The sequence below is a fragment of the Sarcophilus harrisii genome, chromosome 5 (genome assembly GCF_902635505.1).
Source record: "Sarcophilus harrisii chromosome 5, mSarHar1.11, whole genome shotgun sequence".
In the NCBI taxonomy this organism is placed as follows: Eukaryota; Metazoa; Chordata; class Mammalia; order Dasyuromorphia; family Dasyuridae; genus Sarcophilus; species Sarcophilus harrisii.
Genome location: NC_045430.1, coordinates 160,292,925 through 160,311,811, shown reverse-complemented (window position 1 = coordinate 160,311,811; position 18,887 = coordinate 160,292,925). Strand labels below are relative to the sequence as shown.

Below are 18,887 nucleotides of genomic sequence, written 5' to 3'. Positions count from 1 at the left end.
TGACTTTCAGTTGGATATTATTTTGAAAAATCCAAATTATTTCTGAAGCATTAATATATTATATAATTAAGAAATCATAGACTTCTATTTCATGAATAACACAATTTTAAAGGAGAACTCTTTTAAAAAATAGATTCTATTTTTAGAAAGTGGGTATCACATGACATTGAAGTAGTAATGAACAAATGAAAAGAAGTGCATTTTATCTCAAAAAAGAAACATTTCACAGGAAAATTACTATTCCTGATACTTTTATAACTGTCAAGTGGAGAGTGCCATCTGAATTGTTTATATTTTACTTTTATATGTAGTTATATTTAGAATGTTCTAGCCATCAAAATATTTTTATTTATTTATTTATATTATTATATCAGCAAGATGCTAGAATAAATAGAATATTTAACAGTTAAGTTTTCTCTAAAAGTTCTCTAAAAAAAACTTTCTCTAAAAATGTTTCTCTACCTCGTTTTAAAAAAAGTTTTTGTCCCTTTTTTAAAAGGAAGTTGTGAACACAATGCCAATAAAAATGAGAATTTTAAAGCTTTTAAAATGTAAAATATGGACATGATTTTTATAAAGGAATACTTTCTGATACATTTAAGAAACAAGTCACAGTGATTAAATATTTTTAAAAAATAGTTTATCCTATTTTAATAAAAAATCTATAGCTTCCTTAATATTTGTGGGCTTTCTTTTGTCTGATCATAATTTGTTTCACCTAAAGAAGTTCTACTTTATGATTATTTTAGAAAAATTTCAGGAAATTCAAAGATTCTCTTATTTTTAGAACACTGATTTTTATAGTCAGAGGAGGACTGGAGTTCCCCAATACCTTCTCACTACCAAAATGACCTTGGGCAAGTTTTACTCTTTTTTTGGCCTAATTTTCCTCCAAGGTCCATGGACATTGGACTAGAGGTCCTCTGAAGTTATTTGCAGTACTAAATCTATGATCTGATTATAATACAACATATATGGATCCTGAAAATGAAAATTAATAGTTGTTATTTTGTTAAATAGGAAATTCTAGGTCTATGTAACCAAAAAAGACTAAATTTGCATTCACTTCTAGACTTTAAAGGATATTTTACCACTCATTTACTTTATACTAATATTTGGATGAGAAATTCTATGATTTAAGGGTATTCGTTTTGCTTCAGTTTGAAAAGGTGCATAAAGAACTGTTTCCCTCATCCCAATAGTTTCCAACAGTCCAGTGGGAAATATTTTCCCATCCTTTCTCTCCAGAGTATGACAGAAAGCTCTTTAAAGATGTAGAAAAACAAACCCCAAATTGGAACTTTAGATGAGGAGGGATCCATTGTTCCATCTATGAGTAAATATAAAAAGTGCTTGCATTTGACAGTTTGTGACAGTCTAGGGACTAAGCTGAATGTCTATTTTAATTTAACATTTGCTTCACATATCCCTTTCTAAGTCTAAACTACTCAGAAAAAATGACTTTATCCATTTTATTTTAGCTCTAGATATTATTGTTATTATCATCAAGCTACCACACCATCATCTCTATGTCTTTCTAATCTAAGTAGGGAAAAAAATACATTCATAGTTCTTCTTTATCTAGTATAGCTTTATATTGAATAGAGATTATTCTACTTTAAATGTCACTACCATTTATTATTTAATTATTGAATAACAATATTCAGAATATTGGTATTTAACTGGAAAAAAGTTTACTCCCAATAATATGATATTAATCTTAATGATGTGCTTTTAAATCTATATCCCACTGGATCTATCTAAAGGTAAGGCTCAAAAACACAAGAAAGTAAATATGAGAAGTCAATAGAATAGCTCTACTGAAATGGATCAGTAAGTGGGCATACAATTAATTAAAAATAATTTTATGGATTATCATTATATGAATGTTACCAAAGCAGGGATTCATCTATCTTTAAAATAAGAGTGAAATTCATTCCAATTTAAGTAACACTTTTTATAGTTAGAGAATCAATGAGAACTGAATTAAGACAGTCAAATTCCTTCAGGAAGCAAAATATAGCAGAAACTTATTTGAAAAATCTTTTAGTTTTACTGCAGAATTTTAATTTGCAAAATAACAGAAGTAATCATGAAATTATAGTTGAATATGATTCATTGAAACTAATATGTTGCAAATTCCTCATAGGCATGAATCTAATGAATGTGCTATCCATTGGTACAAGGAAGAAAAATGATAAGGCACCACAGGTTTCTGAATTCCATCTTGTCACTTGTAAACACAGATCTCAATATTATCAATTAGGCAATATTATATTGCATTTAGGATTCGGGGGTGCTAAATGGAACACCAAAGACTGTTTTTTAATAGGAGCATCAGTTAGCTAAAGTATGCATGTTTTGCAATCTTTTATGAAAATAGGACAATTTCTTAATAAAATTTTAAAAAATCAATATCCTTTACCTTCTTTATTGAGTTTACTCAAGAGGGTATCAGGTGGACATCAAAGTGCCATTTTGCTACTTTAGACAAATCTGAAGATAGCATGACATCAAACTGAAGAAATTTTAGAGAGAATCAGTCTTTCTGTAAATAGCAGAATTCTTTTACTTTTTTTTTTTAATTTAGACTAGATGATCTACATAATTCATGAGAAAAGCATATTTTGAGGCTTTCTTTAAATAAGAAAAGATGATAAATGATTACTCGCTTGGTAACATCAGTTCAATCAAAGATGTCCCTTTTGACTTTCTACTGAACATCACACATACCTGATTTTACTGTTTCAAAAACTGGTTTTTGAAAATGGAGTAATTTTATAGCCAATGTCTTCAGCTGTTTTAGATTGTGTCATATTAATTTATAAGTGAACAAGGTATTTCTTAGTCTCTGTTCTAGCGGTTCACATAGATCTTACTCATCAGTCCCTAAAGAAGTAAATATCCTTATTAGGACATCATGGGAAGAAACAATATATTCAAATATTAAGGAACTTAAAAAATCCATATGGGGCAGGATTCTGGGAAGATGGTGGAACAGACTAATAAATTTCAAGCTCTTCCAATTTCCCCAACTAATAGTGCAAATCTGTGCCTCAGGGCAAACACAGACTCATGAAAAATCAAGAAGATTTGGGGTAAAACAGGGGTCTTCTTGATACAATCCAAGAAGATTCCAAAACAGAACCTGGCTGGGATTAACCTGTATAATGTACAAATACCTTTGGGCTAGTTCCATAGAAAAACCAAGTGGGGAGCCTTGGGATTAGCTGATTTGACTGGAGCCTGAGCAGGAACCACAGAAACTTTTACTTTCTGGACTGTTTGTGAAGTTAGGTCTGAGTCCAGGAAGACTGAGGGAACCTCAGCTGATTAGAAATACCAAGCTTAGCTGTGCTTATTGAGATGTGGTCCTAGATGAGAAGGAACCAGTACCCATGAATGCGGAGGTAGGAGGACAGAGTCCCTGCTGGCTAGAGAGTAGAGCTCTTGGTTTAGGGTTCCTGGTCAGAGGGGAGACCTGAGGTGAATGTAGAGGCACAATTCCCCCAATCCAGGATTAAAGGTGTTTACACTAATACCTCTTATTTTTTAAAAAGATGACCTGACAAAGAAGAAAGAATTCACCATAGAAACATACTATGGCAATAGGGAAGACTGGATTCATCTTCAGAGGAGGACACTGAAGTAAAAAAAAAAAGGTTCTACCCAAAAGAGTAATGTGAAATGACTGCCCAGAGCCCAGAGAGAATTTATGGAAGAAACTCAAAAAAGAATTTAAAAATCAAATGAGGGACACTCAGGAAAAACTTTAAAAAATAAATAAAATAAAAGGCATCCAAGAAAAACAAGAAGATTATGATAAAAAAAAGTTAACCAAATGGAAAAGGGGATACAGGATCTCAAAGACAAAATGACTCTTTAAAAATTAGAATTGGACAAGAGCCAGTGAAGCTATGAGAGACCAAGAAATAACAAAATATATTATAAAGAATGAAAAAATAGAACAGAATGTGAAACATCTTATTTAAAAAAAAAAAAAACAGACAGATCTGGAAAACAGATCAAAAGAAAATATAAAAATTGGACTTCCTGAAAGTTGTGACCAAAAAAAAAAAAAGAAGTTCCTGACACAATAATGCAAGAAATAACCCAAGAAAATTGTCCTGGAGGGATAGATCATAAAGGGAAAGTAGAAATAGAAAAAAATCCACCAATCACCTACCTCCTCAATGAGATCCTTTGTGGAAAACATATAAGAACATTATTGCCAAATTTCAAAACCCCCACATCAAAAAGAACATTTTGCAAGAAACAAGAAAAAAAAAATTCAAATATGTTAGAGGTATAATTAGAATTGTAGAGGTGTTATCAGCAGCCACAATAAAAGGCTGCAAGTCTAGGAATCTTATTTACTTACAATCAAAAGAACTAGGCCTGTGGCCAAAAATATATCCAGCAAAATCATCTATAATATTGAACAAGAAAAAATGAACGTTTAATGAACTTGCAGATTTTCAAGTCTTTCTATCAACTAAACTGAAAATTAATAGAAAATTTAATATATGAGCCAATATCAAAGATCAATTTCAAGGAATTAAACATGGATAAATTGTTTTTTTTTCCCCCATGGGAAATTTATAGCATATGCTTTAACATTGACACCAACAATATAATAGCTCAAAAGAAAGATTGCAACGAAGTTAAGGTAAAAATAGTAATCATGTCATACAAATGAGGTAGAGAGGAAAAGTAGACACAGAAGCATTAGAGGGGGGAGGAAGGCTCTTAGTTCTGAAAACTTATTCACATCAGAAATGGGTTAAATAGACAACACTACATATATAATTTGGAAGGTATAGCATACTCCAAAATTTATAGGGGGAGAAATAGGGGAAAGGGATGGAAGAGGAGGAAGCAAAGGATGGGGGAAGAAGATAAGAGAGGGATCCATGAGTGGGGAGTAATTAAGTAATTGCAAGGTAAGTTAGGAGCAGAATTAAAGCAAAGGGTCAGGAGGAGTAGGAAAGATATGTGTATATAAAAATGTATTATTATTGTGGCATAGAAATAATAATGATCACTAACATTTATTTATAAAGCACTTCAAAGTGCTTTGCAATTATTATCTCATTTCATCCTGTGAAGGATGGTGCTTTTATTATTCCCATTTTACAAATGAGAAACTGACCCTGAAAAAAAGCCTACATTATCTGCCCAAGATCCCACAGCTAACATGTGTCTAAGACAATTAAAACTCAAGTTTTTATGCCTGAAAGGCCAACTCTATTCCCATACTACCTAGTTGTCCAGGTACAATAAATAAATAAATACCAACAACAACAAAATCTACCAACAACAACCCACTGTTCCTGATTTCAGACCTTGTTTTGTCCAGTTTTAATACTTCTGACGCTGTATCTATGGCTAGACCATCTAAACTTTTGAGACTTTTTTTCTCATTTTGTAATGGTAATAATACTTGCATTTTCTCCTTAACAGGGTTTCTGTTTTCATGAAGAAAGCACTTTGTAAACTATAATGGGCTGATATTTGAGTTGATGCACTGAGGTCCCAAGTACGTGAGACTAAATAGTAATTGGGCTATACTCTATTAATATACATGATTGGATAAAGAATGGTCCCTGCCCACTCTCCGTTCAAGTCCTGATGTGTTGTATAGGAAATGACGATTTTGGTGGGTTGGAGACAGAGACAGGAAGAGAAGCTGGGGGAGATTGACCTTGGGTCCATTCTCCTAGCTGCTGGTTGTGTGGCTGCTGTCTAGCTAGCTTCTTGACTCAGCTACACACATTGCTATCACCGATTCTCTTCCACCTCCGATCCTTCTTCACTGAGAATAAAGACTGACGATTTTCCCCTAACCTGAATTCCTGACTCCTGCTGATTTAAAAATACACGGTCTTCACAGTAAACTATAAAATATTACATAAATATATTATTAAAATATAAGGTCTAATTATGGCTTCATTCTTTCTTTTGGCTGCATTTTGGTCTGGTTGAACCTATTATTTTCTTAATGTAGGGAATTCCAGGTAAAAGGATTCCCTTTTATCACTGCAAGTCTGAAACTGCTTTGTGGTCTATAATCTCAAGTTGTCTGAGATACCAAGAAATTGAATATTATACCCAGGGTCTCACGGATGGTATGTACATCTTAGATAATGGGCTTTAGAACATATATTCCTGACTCCAAAGCTACTTCCCCACTTTTCTATGCTGCCTCTCTACATTAGTGTATTTATATAAGCATGTCACATAAAGAACATGACAAGAATAGTAATAATAGTAAATTCTTAAATCATTTGACAAAGAATTTAATTACAATAATTGAATAAGTACTAGTGTTTTAAACTCCAAGATTAGATTAACCTAGTATGGTCAGAGTTCTGAATGTGGAGCTGGAAGAGACTTGGGTTTAAATCCTTGGTCTGGTAAAGGACTAAACTAAGATTTAAATTCAACTTAAAGTACAATTAAAGTAGTGTGATCCCAGGCCATTTGGACCCTCCAAATCTATGTTCCCTCCTATAGGGATGACACAATAAATACTTTAACATTTTATTTCACAGGATTATTGGGAGGAAAAGCCTGTATAAGCCTTGAAATACTACTTCTATAAATGTGATTTTTTTTTTTTTGATCTATTGTAATAATAAAAAATGCTTTAGTAATGTAGGGAACATTTAGAACTTGAAATTAAAAAAAAAGTGTCCAAGTAGGATGCTTAAGTAGATTACTGATATATATTTTTCAACATGTAATAGAGGGCTGTATTTGATAGTACATGCTTTTAATCTTGCTTCCCAGAAAGGCTGAAGCTAGTGGATTACCTGAATTTTGGAGTTCTAAACTCAAAGTTCACATTAGGATTATCACCAATATGATGAAACTCTTGAGATATGAGGCAAGGGGGAGGGGAGAAGAAAAGAGGAAGGGCATCAGGCTGTGTAAAGAGAAATGTCCCAGGTCAGAAAGAGAACAGATCAAAGTTTCTGTGCCGATCAGTACTGAGATTAGCTCTATGAGTGGTCACTTCACTTTCAACCTAAGTGCAACAGGTTCCAAACCCACACCACTCCCACTGCAAAAGGCAGTGTTACCAGCTAAAAGTTAGGTGGAGTTTTATAGTGTATTCATGAAAAACATAGAGGATTCCACAAACTTTTACTACTGTCACGACAGGGAGACAATATTTCTTACCTGAAGGCATTATATCTCTGGGAGAATCTTTTTAGTAAAAAATAAAAAAGAGCTAGAATGAATTATTAGTGATACATACAGGGACTTGAAGACTCTGGGGAGATGGAGTAAGAGGAGGGAGAGAGAGAAAAAGCAAGAGTGAGAATGAGAATAAACAAAAACTAGTTTTAAAATTAGGCATATAAGGAACAGAATAATGCAGTTCATGATATGACATTAATATGATATTGACAAAAAAAATGACATCGTGATCTTGGTAGGAGGGATCATAAAAAACTGAAAGAGGAGCTGTATTCATCTCACAACAAAATTATCCCAGGCAATAGCAAAACAATAAAAGTAAAACTGGTGTATAAATAAGGAGCTAGAGCATTTTACCTGTTTGTCTGTTACTTTTACTTGCTTTTCTGGGGAATATTAAGTGACTTCAATTTCAAATACTTTCTTCCACAGAGATATATAGGACTTCAAAGTGAAAGCACTTATATAGTACTCCACTCATCCTTAGGAACTCTGTATATATTTACAAATATCTATTTATATTTTAAAGTAGAAGGAATAAGATGACAAAGACAGGGCAGGAGAAAGAGTGCTAGATTTGGAAGGAAGGATGGAAGGAATTAATTTATTGAGTGCTTTGAGGGCAGGTAGGTAATATAATGATGGAACACAGGGCTTAGACACTTGCCAGTCAAATCACATACCCATTTGCCTCAGTTTTCACAGGTGAGTATTATGTATCAGACACTGTGCTAAGCACTTTAAAAATATTATTTCATTTTTTCCCACAATAACCATAGGAGGTAGGTTCTTTAATTATTCCCGTGTTACAGAAGAGGAAACCTAAGCCATCTTTTTTAATTCCAGGCCCTGTGCTGCTCTGTTTACCATGTCACCAGTTGCTACCTACAACAGATGATTCTCAATCAAATCTTCACTGACATATGCTACCTTTACCCTTTTAAGTATAGCAACCTCTCTGAACCTTATTTTCTATTTTTTTTAAATCAGGGAATTGGCCTTTATGCCTCTTCTAGCTTTCAATATATAAATATTTTATTTTTGACTCTTTAATACATTTAGGGATAGGAGGTTGATGTATGATTTAGAAACAATTACCATTAAAAGATTCGGTTTGGGATTTGTTGTTAACTATGAAGTCAATGTCTCCAATATGATAGGATTTTTGGAAACCTTAATACAAATTTAGCTAAATAAAAGAATAGGTAATGTTCTATCCATATGCTTTGTGAGTGGTGTCTGACATATTGAATTTATTTCTGGGTATTACTTTTTAGGAAGGCTATTAACAAACTGGAGTGTATTTAAAAGAGTGTGACCTGAATGATGAAGGGAACTGCCAGTAACATAGTATGAGGATTGTTTTAAGGAACAATTCTTTAGCCTGAATAAGAAAAACTTAAGGGAAACATGCTGACTATATTTAAATATCTGAAAAATTCTCAAATAAAAGTAATTTTGTGCACTTCAAATTATTAGGAAGTTCTCCATGCATTTGAGTCAAAATCAGCTCCTCCTTGGGGCAATTCAAATTAACCAAATGAGTATAGTTTTTTTGAGTTTTTTTGGATGCTGCAAGTAACTATGGGAAATGGTATCATTCAGAAGCCCAAGTATCCCACAGAATCTTCGCTTCTCTATGAACCAAATAGTATTTTTTCCAGTTTTCAACATTCATTTTTAAAAAAAATTTGAATTCCTAATTTTTCTCTTGCTGCCCTGTCTTCCATCTTTCCCCTTCCCATAGACAGCAGTGTGATACAGGTTATGCATGTATAATCAAGTTAAAAATATTTCTATCCTAGTCATATTGCGAAATAAGAATCAGAAGAAAAAGAACAAAAATCATGATAGAGGAAAAAAGAAGTGAAAATAATATACTTCAATGTGCATTCAAGACTTCATAGTTCTTTCTCTAGATGTGAATGGCATTTTCCATCAGGAGTCTTGGAATTGTCTTGTTAAGAAAAGCTAAACCTATTATAGTTGATTATTACATAATATTGCTATTATTGTGTTAAATGTTCTGCTTCTGCTCACATTATTCAGCATTACTTCATGTAAGTCTGCTCATCATTTCTTCTAGCACAAAAGTGTTCCATTACATTAGTATTACCATATTTATTTAGCCATTTCCCAATTGATGGGCATTCCTTCAATTTCCAATTTTTTGCCACCATAAAAAGAGCTGCCCTAAATATTTTTGTATATGTGGATCCTTTTCTCTTTTTAATAATTTCTTTGGGATGTAGACCTAGTAGTGATATGGTTGGACCAAAGTGATATTGTTGTAAATAGTTCCAAATCCTTTCCAGAATAGTTGGATCAGTTCACAACTCTACCAACAATGCATTAGTGTTCTAATTTTCTCATATCTCCAACATTTATCATTTTCTTTTTTTGTCATGTTAGGTTTGAGGTAATACCTCAAAGTTGTTTTAATTTGCATTATCTAATCAACAGTGATATAGAGCATTTTTTCATATGAGATTCATAGCTTTAATTTTTTCATCTAGAAATTGCCTGTTCAAGTTTTGAATATTTACCAACTAGGGAATGAGTCATATTTTTGTAAATTTGACTCAGTTCTCTATATATTTTAGAAATGAGACCTTTATCAGAAACAGTGGCTGTAAAAAATGGTTTCCTAGCTTTCTGCTTTCTTTCTAATCTTAGCTGCAATGGCAAAATTGCAATTTTTTAAAAATTTAATGTAATCAAAATCATCCATTTTGTATTTCATAATGTTCTCTTTTTTTGGTTTTGAATTCTTCCCTTCTCTGTAGACTGTTAGATAAATTAATCTTTACTTTCCTAATTTATGATTATCATCCTTTTAGTCTAAATCATGTACCCATTTTGATCTTTTCTTGATATGCAGTGTGAGATGTTTATCTATACCTGATATTTGTCCTACATTTTCCAGTTTTCTCAGCCCTTTTTGTCAAATAGTGAGTTCTAATCCCAGAAGCTGGAATCTTTGAGTTTATCAAAGAGTGGATTACTAGACTATTGACTATTGTGTCTTTTGTACTTAGTCTATTCCACTGATGCACTGCTGTATTTCTTAGCCAACACTAAATAGTTCCGATGATTGACACTTTATAATATAGTTTGCAATCTGGTAGGTCTAGGCTACCTTCCTTTACATTTTTTTTCCTCATGGATTTCCTTAATATTCATGACCTTTTTTGTTCTTCCAGATGAATTCTATCATTATTTTTTCTAGCTTTACAAAATCATTTTCTGGTAGTTTGATTGGTATAGCATTTTTATTATATTAGCTCAGTCTACCTGTGAGCAATTGATTTTTTCCCATTTATTTAGAACTGATTTTATTTTGTGAAAAGTGACTTTATTTATGTTCCTATAGTACCTGGGTTTATCTTGGCAGGTAGACTCACAAATATTTTAAATAATCTACAGTTAATTTAAAATGGAATATCTCTTATCTTTTGCTGCTGGCTTTATTGATAACATATAGAAATATTGATGACTGATATAGATTTATTTTATATCCTGTAACTTAAATTAAAGTTGTTAATATTTCAACTAGCTTTTAAATAGATACTCTAGGATTATCTATACCATCACATCATCTGCAAAAAGTGATAGTTTTGTTTCCTCATTTCCTGTTCTAATTTTTTCCATTTCTATGTTAGCATTTCTAGAACACTACTGAATAACAGGGTGATAATGGACAAAATTCTTTCACCCCTGATCTTACTGGGAAAACTTCTAGCTTATCCCATGACATATAATGCTTATATGTGGTTTTAGATACTAGTTGTCATTTTAAGGAAAACTCCCTTTATTCCTATACTCTCTAATGTTTTTAATAGGAATGGGTGATGAATTTTGTCAAAAGTTTTTTTCTGCATCTATTGATAATCATATGATTTCTATAATTTGTTACTGATATGCTCAAATTATGCTGATAGTTTTCTTAAAATTGACTCAATCCTGCATTTCTGGTATAAATAACACCTGATCATAATGTATTTTCCTGGTGATCTCTTTGCTAATACTTAAAATGTTTGCATCAATATTCATTAGGGAAGTCAGCTATAATTTTCTTTCTCTGTTTTGGCTCTTCCTGGTTTATACCAGCATATATTTGTATTATAAAAGGAATTTTCCTTGCCTATTTTTCCAAACAGCTTATATAGTTTTGGAATTAATTTTTCTGTAAATACGTGGTAGAATTCACTTGTAAATGCATCTGGCCCTGAAGATTTTTTTCTTACAGAGTTCTGTGATGGCTTGTCCAATTTCTTTTGTCTACCGTGGGGTTGTTTAAATCTTTTATTTCCTCTTCTATTAATCTAATCTATTATTTTAAAATAATTATCCTTTTCCAATTAGTCAGATTTATTGACATGTAGTTGGGCAAAATAGCCTAATTATTGCTTTAATTTCTTCTTCATGGAGGAGACTTCACCCTTTTCATTTTTGATACTAGTAATTTGGGTTTTTTTCTATTAAATCAAGTTAACCATTTATTTTATTGTTCTTCTTGTTTTTATAAAATCAGTTTAGTTTTATTTATTAGTCCAAGAGTTTTCTTAATGTATAAGTACAGTCTTAATATATAAGAGAAGATGGCAACTTCTAAGTTCTCTGTCCTAAATATAGATGGCATCTAGCATTTCTTTTTTAGAGACTATTCTAGAAATCTTTTCATGTCAAAATGAATTAGCCTAAATAACACTTTATTTGTACTTCTTAAGTTCTGGAAAACTCAGCCAAATGGATAACTAACACAGAATTATAAAAAATTTAGAAGACACTAGAAACAACATCATGTCACAATCTACTCTGATTCAAGTTACACACTCAAAGGAGAGTGTCTCCTCTGTCTTTATGGGCAGAATGATGCTGGCTATAATGCAATGCTTGAGACAGAAAAGGAATATGAAGAAATAATAGAGTTATTTGATAGTGCACATATATCATAAAATAATTAATAGATATGCTGAAGGAATAGAGTGTTTACAAAGTAACTAATTGAACTCTGTTGCCTTTTTTCCTACCCTTTATTTCAAAAGACAAAGCCACTGAAATTTTGTGATTACTTATTGGTTACTCTTTAAATACTATAAAATTATATCCATTTAATTCTTGTGGTTTCCCCTCCCCACAAATGGCAGGCGAAATATATAGTCTATGGGAGGATTTTTGTTTCAACAAAGTGCCTGCTAGTATTAAAAAAAAAAAAAGTTTGAAAAGTACTTCTAAAAACCATTAAATTTCTACTGTAAAGAGTTAAATACCTCAAGGTCTTAGAATGTTCTTTAAGATACTTCAACTTGACTGATATTATTTACTCAAAGAGGAAGGTAATTTCCTGCTCTTACATGCCGAATTTTAGAGACTAGAGATATTCTCTTCCCAACACAAAGATCTAGCATTCTAAATCCACTAAAATCATGTCATTTCTCAACAGGTTAAATGTAATTAAAGTAATGGAACATTCCATAATAGTAATTTAATAAATTCCTTGCTAGCAAGCAATTCATTCCTTGGTAAAACTTTATATTTCTAACATTTCTGTTGCCCAGAAGTGAATATACTTATTCAGTGAGCTAAAAGAGTAAAGTCACAAAGAGGTTTGGGGGCCTGAAGGAAGGGTTATATTTTAGGTTAATAAAAAAGAAGGAAGGAGAATATTCTAACTAAGATGAACTTCTCAGATGGAAATGTGGAGGGTTTATTTGAGGAGAGATGAGGGAACCAGTTTGGAGCAAGTATTTTTGCATGATGTAATAGCAAAACATGAGGAGTACTAGGAGAATAGAATTAGAAAAGCATTGAATACTCGGTTGAAGAGCATGGGGGATCCCATCCTATCTCCCATGTATTCTTATAATGGTTCTTTTTCCTCCCCCAAACATGTTTCCTAAAACATTTCGTATAATCTTTCCCAAATGATTGTAACAATCTAACTACCATTTTCAAGGACCACTCTCCTCTTCCACATACATATACTATCATTTAAGAATTAATGAAACTAAAATTTTAAAAAGCTCTTTGTTTCTCTGACTAAATGTGCTTAAATATTTACTTCTGATGACTTAGGTATCTTAAATATGCTGAACTTATAGTATAGACAAATTAACGTTTATTTAAAATTCATAGTTTGTAATAATTTGACCCATTATTAGAAGACTAGTGCAGGACATGATAGCATATTCTTGACTACAACAATTCATGATGTGTTTCTATTAAGATGTGGGAGGATGATCCATGTATGAAATGTAATATCAACTGAAAAAAGAATATTTAAACTTTTAAAGAATTTTCTTTTATAGTATCACTATATAAGTGTATTTATATAGGCTAAAATGTATTTTAAGCATAAACAAAATGGCAAGAGGCATGTTAATATTACCTACAAAAGCAGTTTTTAAAGCATTTCAAAGTCAATTCATAACAAAGGATACAGTTAATGATTAATTATAAGTACTATTAACATTTAATGGTAAATGAGTCTTATCCTCTTTCTTAAAGTAGTCCCAATTGAAAATCTATATAGAAAAAAAATTTTTTCAAAGTTACATATGCCCCTGTGGAAACCCAAATAAAACATTTCTTCTAAAACACCCTATAAATGTTAATTTCTACTAATTTACATCTCTCTTCCCTTTCTGTAGAAATTAAGGAGTTATTCCAGTAATAACACAGGGGCTGTACTTATGTGATAGCAATGTTACAGAGTAACATTTTTCTGGAATCTTTAATACTACATTTTGTCTGTCATGTAGAAGAGTAAACAGTAACAGCTGGATAGCCTTTGTGCTCCACTGGTACTTATAGAAGCTCGGAATATTTAGAGCAAGTCTCTTGCATCTTGAGTAGACCCTTTATGAAGGATTTATGAGATGAAACAGACAGTCTTATAGGATGAAATGGTATAGATTAGTATCGACATTAATCCAGAAAGGAATTAGTTACATACAGAGGATCAAACTTGCTATTTCTATAATATTGCTGCTGCTGGGCTTTATGACTGTAGACTCTATCTTTTTATTTTCTGTTCTGATTTTATGGCAAGGTAACCATATTCTTTCTCTTCTATTTAAAATTTCTCTTAAAGATCAATTATGTCAAAATCTTCATGGTAACAGCAGATTTCTCTGAAGATGAGTACTTAACTGAACTCAAAATAAAACAATAATATATGTGAACATGTAAGACAATAAGTGACTAGCACTTAAATTTTACTGGCTTTATTGAATGAAGAATCTTCAGATTTAGCCTAACTTCCTCTGATGTTAAATCAGTTTCTGACTTGCCCAAAGTCACACTGGTCTCCAGCATCAAGCAAAATTGTTTGTTTTTTCCTTTCATACCTAAATTGTAAACCATGGAGTCTTGAATCTCATGGAATTGCAAAAGCAGCTGAAGTATATATTTTTTTTTTTTTGCTTTAAGTAATCATTCTTTTCTTCCTCTAACAACCTTTCAGTCCTGACCTGCATGTATTAGTTAGATTTAACTATATTAGATTTTAACAGTCTTTCCATTTATCTGGCAATGAGAACTTCAAATATATCATATGCATAATAATGATAAATAGTAGTAACTGCATATTAAAATTTAAAGTACTATTTATGTAAAATATTTATATAATATTTATTTCCACAATTCTTACTATAACTTAAATATAGCCAATATTTATAGATGCAAAGAGACTTATGGAGAATGTCTCCCCCAATTTTCCACACCCTTATTGAATTTTCAAGTGTTCTAGAATTCTTTTAGTTATATATAGGCAAAAAAGAATTATGAAGTTTAACTAAAAACATGTGTTAAATATCTATAAAAATGAAAATATTAATATAATAAAAGTTCCTTATTCCCTTAATGGCATTATTTAGGATATCCCAAATCTTTATAGTAGTAGCAGGATGAAGTCTGTAAGGAATGACTAGATTTTTTTTTTTTGGTAGGTTGGCAATTGCTGATATTACAGGTATGGGCTGAATACCTTTATAACTATCATAGATATGATAAAGCCTATATAAAATTAATATGTAAGTCACTTAGAAAAACAAGATTTGTTATTTAAAATATTTTCTTCATGGTTCTTTCCCCTAGACTAGTTAAAGGTTTTCTAATATTTGTCCCATGGTAGAGGTGGGAAAAGAAATAATAGAAGTTGAGGGAGACTAGAAACATAGTGTATTTCATATGTCCTAATTAAAATGAGTAGAAAATGTTTCAACACTATAGTCTACATGAGGGGGCTAGATATGAGATGGGAAAAGATGTCTCATCCTGTGAGAATCATGGTGGAAAACTCTTAGTGACAGAAGTACGTCTACTGGTACAGATAGACAACTGTTCTGTAACTTTTATTCTCACAGAACTGGCACACTGAGTTACAGAACTGTTATCTATCTGTAATTATAGAAGTATTTTTGAGCTTTCCCAGGGTCACATAACTGACTATGTGTCAGAACTTGCCTTGAATCCAGGTCTTTGTGACTTGAAAGCTAATTCTCTATCCTCTATGCAAAACCTGTCCCTTCATGTATACTGACTACATACAATGAGATTCACTAAATTAATTAAGAGCTGATGCCACCAGCATTAAATATATTCATGTGTTCCTTTAAAAACATAATTTTACAAGAACTATTTCTTTCCAGTAACAGTCACAATAAAAATAATCAAATTAATGGTCAAATGAAAATTTTTATTCAGTAATTTCTTAACAGAAATTATATTGAAATATAAAAATGACATATTTCAGCACAGATTGCATTTTAGTCACTAAAATAAGTTTAATAAATGATTTCAATCATTGGTTTTTAAAACTATAACTGTGCAAATTAGTTTTCTTAGTACTAGTCAACATTATATGCAGTTATTTCAAAAATTAATCTCTAAGCGCTCTATAGATAGTGTATTGGAAATGGTACCTATTATATAAGCACCTCTATTTAGAGAGTTACACCAATAGCCTTTATTATGGATGTCACTCCTTTCTATAGAATTACTTAAAAAACAACACGGGATCTTACTCTTGTTTGCTCTTTAAAGTTTTATTGTCTTGGCATTTTTTACAGGGAGAGAGCATTAGCATACTCAGGAGATCTGCTAAAAGTAAAAAGCCTCAAGCTACCCACTGCATGGCTGATAGGATAAAGCACAGGATATAAAAACTTTTGTCTGATTGCTCACTATACTTGTTTTAGAGTACTGCTACTCTCAAGAGCATATATTCATGTTCTTTCTACTTCAAGTTTTATTACTTCTTTTGTATTATTTAATACATCTAAAGACACTTCCAAAAGACAAATTTTTCCATTTTAAAAAAGTAATGGTTTGGAACCTGATAAAACACATTAATGTTCACAGCCCATCTTTTGCAAAGGTGATCGAGTAAAAGTGCTATAAAGCAATTAGATACATGATCTTAAAGACATAATGGGTCATAGAGAATGAAATGCAAGAAAGTCAACAAAAAAGAATGTCTCTTTAAAGGTCCAGTGCTAGTGGACTCATTTAAAGACCACTTTTAGACCTTTTACTTTTTATAAATATATTTATTAAATTGAGGAATTGGAAAGGATATTAGGATGAATGTGAAAGTATAAGGGTATGGTGATTAACTCTAAGAAGCTATAAACAAAGTACAAATTGTTCTAAAAGGAACTTAATTCCACATGACCACTTTACCAACTGAATTCTAGTTTTAAAATATAAATTACCAAGTTGGGTGTTTTTGCTACTCAGTAAACAAGAAATTGATATATTTAACATGACTGACTAAGTCTGGCCATTCTTAAAGCTTTAGACACATTTCTGAAATCCACAATACATCAATTTTTAATATTTTCACTCTCTCAGCTCCATTAAAAAGATGGTAGGGGAAAGATTTTAGAGTAATTAATGATATAGTTAGCTGCTAAATATTAATAGGAATCGTAGTCTTGCATAAAATATAACATATAAACCTTGCCAATACAGACGCACCAGTAATTAAACTTGAATATGTAATTATACTGATTTATAAGACAGGCAAAAAGTTACACTTTACTAGCTTCTATGTAAACTGTGGCTAACAGTTAAACTTTGCATTTTACGGTTTATAAAAATGGATACTATCTCAACTACAGTTCATAAATGGTTTAGAGACTTGTAAATGTAGTAAAAATTGCAACATATTCCAACATGAATGCTCTTATTTCACTACACAAAACCAAACTGTAATAATGACCCATAAGATCTAGACACATCTAGACAAAGGCTTTTTACAGAGGTCAATAGAAGAATTCAGAGGTTTAGAATTCAGGAAGGTTGTATACACTAATTATAAGGTATATGAGAATCTAATAGTTAATTTCAACACATTTATCATACTAAGCATGGTGTAATTACAACTTTACTTACTTAACACTCCTCTGAACAGTAAGAAATTAGTCTGGGTTCTTCCCCAGAGAACTCTATTAACCAAACTTACATGTGAGGCTGGGGAGAGCAACCCGGAGTGCTATTTCCATTACTGTCAATGTGATCCAAAGAACCATTGAGGTCTTCATGGACTGCCTGCAGTAAACCGCTGGATGCGTTATTTATCAGTCCTGGGTTACTAAGCAAAGGTAAACTACTCTCTGCCAGGGCAGCCTATGGGGGAAAAAAAGAGATATAATGCGTATGTAACTTTTTGAAGTTGCTTTTGAAATCATATATACACATATACATAGGTACATCTTTTTAAAAATGGCTCAAATAACAATGCATATATTTTGAAAACATTTGATACATATTTTGGAAAGATTTGATGTCTCACTAAGCAGGGGCTAAGGATATTAGTATATTAAAAAATATAAACAATATGTTATACTATAAACTTGATTAATTACACTTTATCCTTCAACAGAATGACATGTACCCTGTCACTTGGTGAAATACTCTAAAATAACATAAGCATTTGCTCTACTTTTCAAAAAATGACCAGAACTTAACTCAAAATAAAGAAGTCCTGACATTTGCCTCTTCTGCATAAAAATTATATATTATAATTAAACTTTAAAGTTTTTGCCACAAGCACCATGTTCCCCAACAGTATGATGTGAAATCATTTATGACGGCTTGGATAAATATTAATGCAGATCCACATGCATTTGCAAAAGCTTCTATCAATCTAACATTTGCAGAAAAAACGAGTATTCCAGATTTTGCCACAGGGTGTCCTTCTTGCTTCTTCACATCAAAAGTAGCATGAATTAGAACCAGTGCTCCTTGCACTACCAGGTGATACAACTTACTTGGATGACAAACCCAACTAATGAGAACAACCATATTTCTTATAAAAAAACGAAAATAACTAGTTATTCTCCAAGCTATGGATATGTAAAAAAAAAAAAAAAAAGTACAACTAAAGATCCTTTCAATAGTAACCATTTAGAAAAAAGTATCTTTTAAAAACAGAAAACGTTACCTGCAAACTTGCATTAAGAGCTGCTCCATAGCCTAAACTGGTAGGTATGTTTTTCACTAATGTTGGACTTCTGAAAAGAAATTATTCCTTTTTAGTCAAACTTGAAAATAGGCATCTCTGATTTTCCCCTAAGCTATCACACAAGATTTTTATACTTGAAGGTCAAAATCCTCAGGTGAAAATACAAAATGAGTTTTGAAGTCTTACTCTACTAATCAGGAATAGATTG

General features: G+C 31.8%; 1 protein-coding gene across 1 annotated transcript in view; it reads right to left on the bottom strand.

The window, feature by feature from the left end:
* FOXP2 (forkhead box P2) overlaps positions 1-18,887 on the bottom strand; it is a 696,776-nt gene that overhangs the window by 14,855 nt on the left and 663,034 nt on the right. The window contains exons 18-19 of the mRNA XM_031938846.1: positions 18,659-18,728; positions 17,678-17,841 (exon numbers count right to left, since the gene is read on the bottom strand). Coding sequence (XP_031794706.1) covers positions 17,678-17,841; positions 18,659-18,728 — 234 coding nt within the window. The remainder of the gene's footprint in view (positions 1-17,677; positions 17,842-18,658; positions 18,729-18,887) is intronic.